Raw genomic sequence first — 12,871 nt, 5'->3', positions numbered from 1 at the left:
AATCCTGGCTTTGTTTCAGTCAGTTCAAAGAAATTTCCCAAAACTTAACAAGAAAATTACATCTCTAAGGAACGAAACGTCTCATTTAAGAATGTACAAGGGTGAGAAAGAAGGGCTGGGTGCAGCGGCTCACTTGAGGTCAAGAGCTGAGACCAGCCTGACATTGCAAAACCCTGTCTCTACTCAAAACACAAAAATCAGCCAGGTGTGGGCCTGTAATTCCAGGTACTTGGAAGGCTAAGTCACCAGAGCTTTCTTGAACCTGGGAGGCAAAGGTTGCTGAGATCACACCTCTGCACTCCAGCCTGGCAGACAGTGAGGCTCTTTCTCAAAAAAAAAAAAAAAAATACTTGGTAACCCCAAGTAAGATTCAACCCAAGATACCAACAGACACTGGCTGAAGGAAAATTTGTATCGTTTAAATTATTTTTATTTCCAGAAAACTCTACAGTGTACATTTCACCCGATTGAGCTTCAAGTTCTTTAGCCTTTGTTTTTTCCAGGCTTGGCGATGCGAGCCACAGACTTGGGACCCAGGACGTTGCCACCCCATTGGCGGCAGATCTGAAAAGACAAAAAGAGGGAGTCAGCTTAGCCTCTTGTTTTCTGAGATTTTCAAGGTTATTAGTTGCATTGTTCTGTTTGGCTGTTTCAAGCTGATCGACAAATAGAACTGCTCATAAGTTAAGCCAGCCAGTTGTTTGGGAAAAAGATTAGCACATGACAGTATTTGGTGTAAAGCTGCTCTTACCTCATCATCTCTCTCACTGTAATTTGTCCTGAGAGCTTCCACCAGCTTAGCCAAAGCGCCTTTGTCTTCCCTAACATGGCAGGAGGGAAAACAAAAGTGGGTTTTTGGCCTCTCAGTTTCCCTTTTAGAACGCATAAGTGTCTTCATTTTTAGCTCAAGACAATCTGTTGCCTCAGATGCAATGTGACCACATGGTTTATTCAGGTGAAGAAATTCTTAACCATCATTGGCAAAAGTTCAGATAAATGTATTTTTTTTTTTAATAAGACGGGGTTTCAGCCTGTTGGTCAGGCTGGTCTTGAACCCTGACCTCAGGTGATCCACCCGCCTTGGCCTCCAAAGTGCCTGGATTACAGGCCTGAGCCACCACGCCCGGCCAAATGTATTTCTTAAAGGAAAAGATTGGCCTTTAAGGAAAACAACTGTGCGGCTTGGATTAAATGCACTGGGGAAGTCTGGGGCCAGGCCATGTACTTACGCATTAACCTGGGTGAATGCGACAGTGGTGCAGGTCTTCCTGTGGACTAGACGTCCCAGTCTTGCCGTCCCCTTGATAATACAGTAAGGGACTCCCATTTTCCGACACAGGGCAGGCAAGAAGACAACCAGCTGGAAGAAAGCATTAGCTGAAGAGTGTATTAGGACCAAAAGCAGTACATTTCAAAGCTAGCTTGGGAGCAACCGCTCAGGGTTAAAGCTCATGGATTTCCACTTCAAGGTTAAACTCAGTGAGAGATTCACATCACTGCAGGAGCCACGAATCGAGCTGGATCCCTTGTCAGTACTGTCCTCACCCACTGCGGTCTCATCCCTGACTCGTCATTAGGCCTACTCTCTTCCCGGTACTGACAGAAGCCCTTGGATTAGCAGTCAACAGGCAAACACACCTCAATGGGATCCGTGTCGTGGGCAATCACCACCAGCTGAGCCTTCTTGTGCTCCACCAAGGCAGTGACGGTGTTAACTCCTAGAACACACAATCGCTGTGAGCATTCACCGGGCCTGCTCTGGTCACTAGAAGCTGCTGGGCCCAGGTGTTGACTCAGTGTTAAAAAGCTCGCTTTTACTCTTCACAGTCATTTCAGGTGAAGAAATTCTACATCACTGCAACAGCTGGCCCCCAGTGTTCACCCTAAGGTGGGGTCTACTCACCTGCCCGCAGGACAGGAGGTCTCTTAGTGGGGACATCCCCTTTGTCAGCAGCTTTCTTCTCGGCCCGGGCCAACAGCCTCTGCTGCTTCTCTTGTTGCGTTTCAGGCCGATACTTCTGGGCCAGCTTTAGCAGCTCAGTAGCTGGGAAAACACTCTTCAGTTTAGGCTTGTAGTCAAGGTTCTAATCCTTATCACTTAATATAAATGCTAGATGGCTGTCCTGGTATATAAGAACTATAATGTAATGACAACTGCAGTTGAAGAAACCGAAAGCCATTCACCCTCATGCTCTGGATGAAATAAGGAATCATTGATTTTAATAAACTCATCAACCTCAAAAGCCCCCTCACCCCGAAAGCCTGAGATCTGCAACTGTCAGAGTCGAGTCCCTGCCTGAGAAACTCCTTTCCACGCCACAGAACCTCACCTGTTTGGCGGTCCAGGGCCTGGGTGAACTGGTTAACGGCAGGAGGCACTTTCAGCCTCTTATAAAGGATGGCTCTCTGCCGCTGCAACCTGATACAGCGGGGCCACTTCACAAACCGAGTGAGGTCTCTTTTCGGTTGGATGTCCTGTCCTGAAAAGTAAAGGGCGACATCGACCGAGTGAGGCTCAAATTCCGTGTCAAGTTCATGTCTGGGGCCACTCAGAAGGGTGTCGGTGCATCAGCGATCTTGGTGGTTTAAAACGTCATCACCATGTTTCAGATAGCAAATATTCTTTTACATCATCTGCACACAGACACCTGAGAACGCGAGCGAGAGCACGGTGCCTTTCCTAACAAGAAGCCAAGGTGCCACCAAGTACAGCAGAACTGCAGTCCGAGGGCCTCGCTGGGACAACACTACTGTACTTGTTTTTGGATGGCCAAGCTGAATCCAAGGCCACGACCCTATTCAGCCGAACGCTCACTCAGCAACTCCCAATGAAAGCAAGAGACAGGCACCATCACTGCCCGTGTCTAAGGGACACCAAGTTGAGGACTGAGCCCACTTCACACCCACTAAAACCTACAAGATCCGACTCAACCCCATTACCACTTTTCCTTGGGAAAAACAGACCGTTTTCATTCTACCGTTTGTTGCTCACCAATGCCAAAATTCTTCGGCCTTTTCTCCAACACGGGATTCGCCACTTTCTTGGCCTCCTGCTTTTTCACGACAGCAGCGGCCGGACAAAAAGAAAATCCCGGTTACACCGCCTCCTCCTTCGTCGGGAGGTCTCAGGCTGGCTCCTTCAAAACAAGGGGCGCCGACGGCCCCTGCCCGAACCAGGCCGGCGAGCTGCGTCCTGAAGCCCCCGGGCGCCACCCCAGCCTGTGCAGCTGCGGCCTTGGTTGCCGGGAACGTCCGCACCGTAACTCGACAGGAGCGTCTCCCATCAGCCGCACGAGCACGCAGCCCACGGAAGCCCGAGTGGCCGGAGCCCGGCTAAGGCCGAGGCCACGCTCTCTTCGCGTCGCCCACCCACGAGACGCCCCGGACGGGGGACTCAGGGCGCCTGAGCCGCGGCCTCGCAGGCTCCAGAAGCAGCAGGTGCGGGCTCGGAACTCGCTGGTCAAAGCATCGGGGCGGCCCTCAGAAGAACCAGGAGCCGCTCGCTTGTGCTCCGAGCGCCTCCGCCCCGTCCGAGTCCCGCACCGCGGCGCTCCCGGTCCTCCTCCTCCAGCCAGCGGCATCGGGACCAACGCATCCCGCTCCCGGCCGCCCAGGGCTTTAGTCCGTCTCAGTGTCTCCGTGCCACACCGGGTACGGCTCTCCTAGAGCTAAGCGGAGCAGGAGGCCCCGTGAGGCCGCGCCTGGAGGAGAATGGCGGCGGATAAAAATCTTGACCCGGCTACGGTGTCGCAGAACGAACGCTCACTCATCATCTCGGGCGGCGGGAAGACAGAGAAAGAAAAGGGAATTGTGGGTAATAAATAGGTGACCTCGAAGATCGCGACAGTTGATGACGGCGCGGGATTTCAGATTTAAAGCAACAGGACTCCTATAAACCTTAAAACCTACGCGGGGCGGAGAGGCTGCGGCGGCGGACTCGGTTTTCGGCCTCCGGCGCCACCGGGAAGACTGTCCGGGCCGAGAGACTGGGGCGGGCGGGCCCGGCCTGGGGAGAGGCGCGGGAAAGTTCGGATCCCGGAAGCACTTGTCCACCCCGCCCCGGGCCGACCCCGCGGACGCGGCGTCTGGTGCGTGGGCGCTGGGTTGGGGGTGAGGGTGTGTCAGGGGGTGGGGGTGGGGGTGGGGTGGGGGTGGGGTGGGTGGGCCGTGGGGGCTGGGGTCAGGGTCCACTTTACTACGCGTCACTTATTTCCCCCACCCCGCCAAATATGGGCGCGAACAACGCGAGTGCGTCCAAAAGTCCGCTGGGCCCCAAACTGAGGGGGCCCCAGGCCCTCCCCGAGCACTGTGGGCAAAGACGCGGCCCGAGGGCCAGGCAGGTCCAGCGCCGAGGCCGCCCAGTGCGGCTGCAGCCAGAGGCCGAGAGGGCGCGTCCCGGCGTACGGAGGAGCCGTGAGGGCTGTTAAGCGAAGGAGTGGAGTGACCACTTTTTTTTCTTTTTGAGACAAGAGTCTCGCTCTGTCACCCAGGCTGGAGTGCAGTGGCGCGACCTCGACTCTGCAGCCTCCGCCTCCCGGGTTCAAGCGATTCTCTTGTCTCAGGCTCCGGAGTGGTTGGGATTCCATACTCCCGCCACCACGCCCGGCTAATTTTCGTATTTTTGGTACAGACGGGGTTTCACCATGTTGGTCAGGCAGGTCTCGAACTTCTGACCTCTCAGGTGATCCGCCCGCCTCGGCCGCCAAAAGTGCTAGCATTACAGGCGTGAGCCACCGCGCGCCCGGCCACAATGACCACTTTTTAGGACCTCTTCCCTGCCGCGCGGAAACGAGGGAGCTGGGCGCAGTGCAGGGATGAGGTCAGGAGCCGGAGCCGGAGTGAGAGTGGAATGAAAGAGTGGATGCAGGCGGTGCAGAGGGTCGGATTGGAAGGACTCTTCAGATGGGAGGGCGTGGCGAGGGTGGCAGTGGGCTAAGAAGTTACACCAGGGCCAGGGCCAGGGAGCTGGTGTTGAGCTTGCAGGCCTTCCTGAGACACGCTGTGGGCCTGGACAGGGCTGGGAGGGCTGGCCAGGAGTTCTAGGATGAGCTTCCTCTGGCAGAGGCGGGGCCAGAGGAGAGTCCCGGCACCCACTGCGGTGCCTGCTGATGGAATGAGTTCATCTGTGTTTCAGTGATTGACTTTAATTGGCAGAAAGGGAATCCCCGGAAATCTGGGTGTTCTGCTAAGCCGGGGGCATAGAGGGTGGCTGAGGGCTCTGCCTGCGCTCAGGGGTCTGTCCTGCTCTCCAGGTCCAGGTCTCCCCCGCTGCGCCACCTGAGGCTCTGCCATGGCCCAGCAGAGAGCCCTGCCCCAGAGCAAGGAGACACTACTGCAGTCTTACAACAAGCGGCTGAAGGATGACATCAAGTCCATCATGGACAACTTCACCGAGATCATCAAGACCGCCAAGGTGGGGCGGGGGGTGGGCGCACAAAGGGGAGCAGGGTCTGGGGAGGGGTCGAGACAAGAGAGGCCAGGGACTGAGCAGCGTGAGTGAATGGCGTTCCAGGCAGGAAGCGCCCAGCGCACAGGGAGCCGGTCAGCAGAGAAATCAACCAAGTAACGGCACGTCCTGCAAAGCAGCGCAAGGGACTCTTGCTGGACTGCCGGGGCCCCGCGTCCATGTGGGTTTGGATGGAGATTTCACTTTTTAGTGCCTCAGTTTCTCCTGCATGGTGGGGTCCTGCATTGGTGAGTTTACCTGTGTTAAACAGTTACCTCAGGGCTTGGCACAGAGCCAGTGAGCAGGAGACAGGCAGGCTGAGGGGAGAAGCTGGGGCCCCTCCAGGCAGGTGGAGTGGTCAGCACTGGGCCTGCAAGCCTGCTGATGGCTGCAGATTGGGCTGTATCCCTTCTGGCTGCTGCAGACCTGGCAGGCTCAGTAAGCAGTGACAGTAAGCCTGGAAGCCAGCGTGTACTTTGTGCTCGCCATGTATCAAGCCACGTTGTGTGGCTGTCTGTGCCCTTTCCGCTGAATCTTCATGGGGTCTCTGAGGTGGGCACCATCGTCCTCTCCATTTTAGGAGGAAACCCAGGCTCCGGAGACTTAGTGACTTGCCCAAGCTCACTCAGCTAATAACTGGCTGAGCCAGGATTTGAACTCACGAAATCTGGCTGTTAACTACTGAGGGTACCTGACACCCACCCCGAGCTGAGCCCTCGAAAGGCCCACTGGGAAGCCCTGTCCAGGTTAGCCAAATGCACTGGCTGGGCTCCTGGCCCCTCTGTTCACTCTCTGAGACTCCTTGACTGCGCCGGTTGTCCCAGCCTCGCTTGCCTACCTATAAACCAGGGGTGGCAGGCCAGGCTTCTGTGAGAATGTCATCGGGTAATGGTGGTCAAGTGTGTGACACAGTGCCTGGCACCTGGGAAGTGATCAGGAAATGGTCGCTGAAAGAAAAAATACATCATCCCTTCACTCATCCAACGGTTTACCAAATACCAAGCAAGTGAGGACAGTTCCTGCCACACAGGGCTCCCACAGCCGAGAAAAACCCGGCCCAGCCAAGACCCCCTCCCTGCACCGAGCACGGCAAGCTGCGTGGGTTGGCCTCCGTCTGTCTTGAGCAAGGTGCCTGTTGTCTCCCATGGCCAGAACAAGAGAGGGTGGAATTGAACCTTGCCAGGGGTTTGGACGGCAGCACTAGGTCTGTAGACGGCACCACAGACAGGTCGTGGCTAGTGTGGGCATCCCGGGCAGAGATGACAGTTAGCATCAGCTGGGCCGGGCCGAGCCAGGGGTGGGACACCGTGGCTGGGTTGATTCTAGGTTTTCTTGTTTGCCCCCAGATTGAGGACGAGACGCAGGTGTCACGGGCCACTCAAGGTGAACAGGACAATTACGAGATGCACGTGCGAGCCGCCAACATCGTGAGTGGCCAGGGTGGAGGGCACAGCCCAGGCTCCAGGAGCATCAGTCCCCGCTGGGGTTTCCTGGGTGGAGGGTAGGGGGCTCTGGGGCTGGTCTACTCTTCCCCCGAGAAGGAGCAGAAGGAGGCGAATGTAGAGATGCTTTAAAGAACGAGGTGGGGGCAAATGATTTCTCGGAGACTGTCCGCACGTGGGGCACCTGGAGGAAGGCTGGCAGAGAGCCAGCCATGCTGTCCTGTAGCTGTGCAGGTGCCAGGAAGAGGGCAGCCCTTCCTGCTAACTCACGAGTTCCTAAGGTCAGTTGGGAGAGAAAAGGCAAACAGCCGAACGGAACCGTAGGCACCATTGGATTCCTTCGGACCACGGGAGAAACACAGCAAGCAGATATTCCTGCAGCTTCACGTCCGAGGCAGAAGATGTATGGGAAAAGGTCCCCCAGGAGCCCTGCTGAGCTGGCAGCTGTGCTACCCCTACCCGGGGGCAGGAGGCAAGAGGGATTGCAGTTTTATCTGTGGGGTTTGCGTTTGTAATGAGCAGAGTGTGCACCTGCATAATTGGATGGGAGGCCAGTCCTGCGAGAGTGGAAGCCAGAGGCTGGGCGGAGGGGAGGGCCTGCCCTCCGGAACTGACATCAAAGTTTTCTCACTCAGTTCTCACAAATGAACCTGTGGAGGTCAGGGATAGAGTCCCACTTTGCAGTGAAGCAGAGGCTCCCAGAGAGGCCATCACTTGCCCAGCATCAGCTACCTGCGGGCAGGGCCGCTGTCCCCACTCACCCTGTGCCCACTCTGGTTCTGATGGCCACAGGTCCGAGCCGGTGAGTCCCTCATGAAGCTGGTGTCCGACCTCAAGCAGTTCCTGATCCTCAACGACTTCCCCTCCGTGAACGAGGCCATCGACCAGCGCAACCAGCAGCTGCGCGCGCTGCAGGAGGAGTGCGACCGGAAGCTCATCACGCTGCGGGACGAGATCTCCATTGACCTCTACGAGCTGGAGGAGGAGTATTACTCGTCCAGGTACAAATAGAGCTGGACTCCCCGTGCAGAGTGGGAGCCTGCCTACCTGGGCCTGGCCAGCTGGCAAGGCCGGCCTGACTCTGAAGGGCCTTCTGCTTTTTCAAATCCTTGCTGCTCTTGGCAGTGGAGCCGTGCCTGGGTTTCAGAGCAGAGCTCCTGGCCAGAGCGTTTGATCGACAGACAGTTCACAAGCATCTGCCGGGGCCCTGGGCCTTTCCCACAGTGCAGTGTGATGACAGCCGCAGGACTCACGCCGGTTGGAGAGGCCGAGTCTGGAGAAGGGAGGGCCTGGCCGGCATCCCCTGCAGGGTCTCTTCCTGACAACCTCCCTCCTCGGGCAGTGCCTCTGGGCCAGTGCTGCCCCTGTTAGCGTCTGAATCCATATTCGGAGATTTTGGCCAAGGCTGGGCCTGCCCCTCCTGGGCACTCAAGTCCATACCTAGGTCCAGGGCATCAGGGATGCAATTCCATGTGGATGTCACCAAACTCCAGTGTGGAGGCAGGGACAGTCATGGGACTATGGGGGATGACGCCCAGGCAGGGAATGGCCTTGAAAGCTGTTGGAGTTCCGATTTCTGCCCCACTCAGCCTTATACAGAGCTGTAGCCAGCCTACGTGCCAGGCCCATGCTGGGCCCCAGGGATACAGAAGGGTCAAAACCCATCATCCTGACCCTCTTGGGGCCACGTAAGAAGCTGGAAACCTGAAACCTTTTGAGCTGGCAGGGTCTGAGAAATCAGAGTCCACGTGTTTTTTACCTAGGGGGACTCTTAGGCTGAGACAGGGAGGCCTTCCTCTCTGCCCCCGTTAGCTTAGAAAATCGAGATTCAGGCCAGCAGATGCAGAGTCCACGTCCATCTTGTGCCTTCTCCTGGACAAAACTTTCCTTCCTGCTCGTGGACTGAAAATGCCCCTTTCTGCCCAGTGGCCACTCTGGGAGCCACAGACATCTAGAGCCAGCGTGGCCTGGGGCTTGGTTTCCCTGCCCTGGGCTCAGTGGCACTGCCTGGCTTCAGCAGTTCTAGAGTTTTCCAGGGCGTTGTGGGGGGACTCTTTGGTCCCCAGTACTCATTAACTCAGCAGACAGGAGATAGCATTTCCTACACAGCAGGGTGGCCAAGAGGGGTCCTGGGGTGTGTCAGACCCTTCCAGGTATCTCCTTCCATAACTGTTCTGTTTGTCTCTTGGGGTGGCCACTATCCCTGAGAGCCCCTGGACAGAGCAGCTGTGAGGCCGAAATTCAGCCTGCCTTGCCTTGGGGTGGGGAGGGAGGGAACCTGCCCACGGCGCTGCAGCAGAGTAGGGTGCGAACCCAGGACAGATGTGCCAAGCTTCCCACACCCTCCCCAACAGTGCCTCGGCTTCACCCAGAGGGGCTTCCAAGGCAGCCTGTGTCCCGTCCCGCAGGCACCCTGTCCACACCAGCGCCCCCGGGGTCCTCACACAGCTCCTGTGGCAGAGGCAGTTGCCCCTCCTCTGTACGTCGCCTTTAAGCAGCCAGGGCTGGGAAGAGTTTCCTCTGCCCCTGCCTGCTGGTGCCCAAAAGGGCACTGCGCTCCCCGCCCCGCCCTGCATGAGCTGCCCCTCCGTGCCCGCCTGCCCACTCTCCGCTGGTTATTTGCTCTTTCTACCTCTGCCTCTCCTCCTCCGCTCTCCTCGGGATGCTACTCTGTGCCCAGGACGGTTCTGAGACTGAACAAGGGCGGGAGCAAGGGAGGCAGGACACTGGAAAGCCAGGGCCCCTGCCTGCAGGTTAGAAGGAGGCGGGCGTGGACCGTCACAGCTGTGGGCATGGGAAGGGCTAGCTGTGCCCTTCACCTGCATCCTGGCCGCCCTGAGGATTCCCCGTGTTAGAGGCGGGGATGCCTGCCGGAGGCCACCTGGCTGATGGAGCGCTACGGGGAAGTGCCAGGGCCTGTGTTCCCAACTTCATCCCCTGCAGGCTGTGTCAGACAGGGACAGACTCAGAAAGAAGACAGAGTCCACCGCAGAGAGCTCTCTGCAGTGTAGTGACCCTGGTTTCTGCAGTCAGGGAGGCGGGAGGGCCGCCAGGCTCACAGCTTCTTGCAAGAGGAGGGGACCAGCACGCAAGAGGAGGGGACCAGCACCAGCTGGGAGGCAGGGGTTAGGACAGGCCCATGTGGAGGCTGGGCAGGAAGAGCCTGCTGAGGTCACACAGCTGTTGGTGGCTGGGCCAGGGTGGCTTCTTCCCTTAAGGATGCTAGGGTGGCTCTCACCACTGGCCCCTCTCTCTGCCAGGCCTGCCAGCTCAGGCCAGTGGAGCAGGAGTAGAAAAAGGGAAAGGCGGGTCTGGGTGTGGTCGCGTTTTCTTAACTCTGCTTCTGTCTTGCTTTCCCCTCCCCTGGCTTTCCTCTCTGCCTGCTCCTGTCTCCCTGGGGTTTCTGGTGGTGGAAAAGCTCAAGCCTTTGCGAAGCTAATGACCTGCCTCTGTGCGAAGCTTATGGGAGGCTGGACCTCGACACAGACTCTGCTGACGGCCTCTCGGCCCCTCTGCTGGCGTCCCCGGAGCCCAGTGCCGGCCCCCTGCAGGCGGCAGCCCCTGCCCATTCCCATGCCGGTGGCCCCAGCCCCACTGAGCATGCCTGAGCCTCTGGGGCCACCCTTCATTGTCAGGAATAAAACCTGAGGTCGCCCTCTGGATGCTGCCACAGCCTTGCTTCTTTCAGCCTAGGTTCCCATTTGGGGACTTCAGGACCCCAGAGCCACTGGGACTTCCTTGCGAAGCTCGTTAGCCCAGGGCCGGTCCAGCCGGGACGGTTGGGAAAGTTGTTTCCTAGCCGTTTCTGAACAGCCCATCATTCCCCGAGTCATCATCTCTTTTTGCTTTCTTTCTGGCCGGCCAGGTAGAAGAAAGTTTCCAACATAGGTCTGGCCTGTTGGGGACCTCAGCAGTGGGGCAGGAGGGTGCCTGATATGGGGGAGCCCCAACCCGAGCCTGTTGTTAGAGTTGGGAGGGGCTCCGAGCAGACAGTGTTGGGCAGTCCGGGGTTCCTGTGCGGAGCCCCACCTGCTGCTGCTTGCCCTGAGCCGCGCATGTTGGCGCATGGCTGAGTGTTACGGCAGGGCCGTATGAGAGGGGCTGCCCCCGCATGTGGAAGCTAGGTGGGACTCATTCCTCACTCTGCCTCTGTGATGAGAGTTGATGAGAACACCGCCACCCCGTCGCATTGCTCCTCTTTCTTCCTCATGCCTCGTCAGTCCAGAACCACGCTCAGTCTCCCAGCACCTGTCCGAGCAGCAGCTCCTCAGCTCTGCCTGGACAGCCTGGCCCGAGGTCACCCTCTCCCCACCGGTACCTGGTAGGTCCCCAGTATTCAGTGAATGAACCTGCTGCATCATTGCACATCAAGGCACTGGTGCCTGTGATGGCATCTCATCCTCACTGCCACCCGAGCCAGTGCTCCTGGTGCCACTATTTCAGAGAGGAGAGAATACGGACTTAGAAGGGGTGAGGTGTACCCGTGGCCACAGAGATAGGAAGTGAAGTGGCAGAACCCTGATGGAACTCTAGATCCAGTGTCTCTTGGTGCCAAGCTCACCTTAGAAATGCAGAAATCACAGCACTGGGCAGGAAGTTTGGGGGGCGCACACCTGCCCCTGACTCCCGCATCCCCCAGTTCCTCCACCACCATCCATGTGCTTCATCTTCTCGCGGGGGAGACCATCGTCTTCCCCGATATATGGATGAGGTGACAGCCCAGGATCCAGCCTTGCGGACAGGACACAGCTGACCCATCACCACCTGGACCAGAGGACCCCACAGCCAAGCAGAAGCACCAGACAGACAGGAGCCTGAGGCCCAGCCCCAACTCTAGGCCTGGCTTCTGGGGTGGCCTAGGGAAGTTGCTTCCCCTCTGAGTGAGAATTTCCCCATTGAGAAGTCTGGTGATCTTCCTGCACTGTTTTAGTTGTGGAAATGCCATGTACTTAACGACTAAGGAGCAAAAAGATTACCACCAGATGGAAGCATATATGAAGGGAAAGCCCGGAAGGACCAGGCCAGACTTTGTGGTGGGATTCCACTTGTCCTATTTCTGAAAAGCTGAGTGATAAGACCTTCTGCCATCAGCTTTGTTTTCGGCCAATACCATCATTCCCATGTGAAAATAAAGTTGTTTCTCCCATCTTAAAGCCAAGCTGCTCTCCTGATCCTTTTCCTCTCCGGCTCATGGCCCTTGGCAGCAGTGCTCCATGGGGAAGCAGCTGACACGTCTATCTGCAGTTCTCCCTCAAGCCTACATCAGACAGGTTTTGTCTCCACGACTCTAGCAAAGCTACACCTATTAAGGTCACCAGCGGCCTCCACGTTGCTAAGCCCTGGCCAATCCCCAGGCTATGCTACTCTTTTATCCCAAGCTTTTTCTTTTGAAGGGATTTGAACTCATGGAAACACTTGTCAGTTTGCCTCTGAGCACATTCTCCTCCCATCATCACAATCAGAAAGAATGATTCCATATCCTCTGGTATCTGGCCATAGTTAGATTTCTTCTGTTTTTCCGAAAGTAGTTTTTTTATGCCTGTTTTTATTTTGCATCGTATTTGGTTGTTATTTCGGATAGTCTTAAAATGTAAAACAGGACCAGGCCAGGCACGGTGGCTCACGCCTGTAATCCCAGCACTTTGGGAGGCCAAGGTGGGTGGATCACTTGAGGTCAGGAGTTTGAGACCAGCCTGGGCAATATGGTAAAACCCCGTCTCTACTAAAAAAATATAAAAATTAACCAGGCGTGGTTGCACGTGCCTGTAGTCCCAGTACTAAAGAGGCTGAGGCAGGAGAATCGCTTGAACCCAGGAGGTGGAAGTTGCAGTGAGCCAAGATCACATCACTGCACTCCATCCTGGGCAAAAGACTCCCCGTCTAAAAAAACAAAAACAGGATCAGAGTGGTGGTGAGATGGGAGTGGGTCTAGTTGGGTTCTCGAGGTGCTCTGAATGCATAGCTGACAGGATTTGCTGAAGCA

General features: G+C 56.7%; 2 protein-coding genes, 3 non-coding genes and 1 pseudogene across 8 annotated transcripts; 1 reads left to right on the top strand and 5 right to left on the bottom strand.

The window, feature by feature from the left end:
- Positions 1-227: 227 nt before the first annotated feature.
- On the bottom strand, positions 228-5,292 carry RPL7A (ribosomal protein L7a). Its single transcript, XM_064371718.1, is given in 13 exon segments — positions 228-503; positions 505-564; positions 752-821; positions 1,230-1,360; positions 1,639-1,718; positions 1,904-2,044; positions 2,331-2,480; positions 2,993-3,096; positions 3,259-3,662; positions 3,910-4,099; positions 4,207-4,367; positions 4,945-5,055; positions 5,278-5,292. Coding segments are annotated over 13 exon segments (1,878 nt in total). The 3' UTR covers positions 228-242.
- On the bottom strand, positions 919-983 carry LOC135272977 (small nucleolar RNA SNORD36; annotated as a pseudogene).
- LOC135272986 (small nucleolar RNA SNORD36) lies at positions 1,432-1,502 on the bottom strand. The gene has a single exon (XR_010340879.1). It is a non-coding gene; the product is annotated as a small nucleolar RNA SNORD36 (small nucleolar RNA).
- On the bottom strand, positions 1,788-1,861 carry LOC135272984 (small nucleolar RNA SNORD36). Its single transcript, XR_010340877.1, has one exon. It is a non-coding gene; the product is annotated as a small nucleolar RNA SNORD36 (small nucleolar RNA).
- On the bottom strand, positions 2,565-2,639 carry LOC135272979 (small nucleolar RNA SNORD24). Its single transcript, XR_010340872.1, has one exon. It is a non-coding gene; the product is annotated as a small nucleolar RNA SNORD24 (small nucleolar RNA).
- Positions 4,039-12,046, top strand: MED22 (mediator complex subunit 22). 4 transcript variants are annotated; one of them, XM_064371699.1, is made up of 5 exons: positions 4,039-4,088; positions 5,253-5,413; positions 6,793-6,873; positions 7,681-7,889; positions 10,307-12,046. In XM_064371699.1, the coding sequence occupies exons 2-5, from the start codon at positions 5,291-5,293 to the stop codon at positions 10,494-10,496; spliced, it is 603 nt and encodes a 200-aa protein (XP_064227769.1). In that variant the 5' UTR covers positions 4,039-4,088; positions 5,253-5,290; the 3' UTR covers positions 10,497-12,046. The 4 variants fall into 4 exon arrangements, with proteins under 4 accessions (XP_064227769.1, XP_064227771.1, XP_064227768.1 ...); XM_064371698.1 differs by lacking the exon at positions 4,039-4,088 and adding an exon at positions 4,430-4,819; XM_064371701.1 differs by lacking the exons at positions 4,039-4,088; positions 6,793-6,873 and adding an exon at positions 4,422-4,819.
- Positions 12,047-12,871: the final 825 nt, after the last annotated feature.

This window comes from Aotus nancymaae, unplaced genomic scaffold (genome assembly GCF_030222135.1).
Source record: "Aotus nancymaae isolate 86718 unplaced genomic scaffold, 86718_ANA_hifiasm-v0.15.2.pri h1tg000158l, whole genome shotgun sequence".
Classification (NCBI taxonomy): Eukaryota; Metazoa; Chordata; class Mammalia; order Primates; family Aotidae; genus Aotus; species Aotus nancymaae.
The sequence above is the reverse complement of the archived record's forward strand: the minus strand, read 5'-3'. Positions and strand labels throughout refer to the sequence as shown.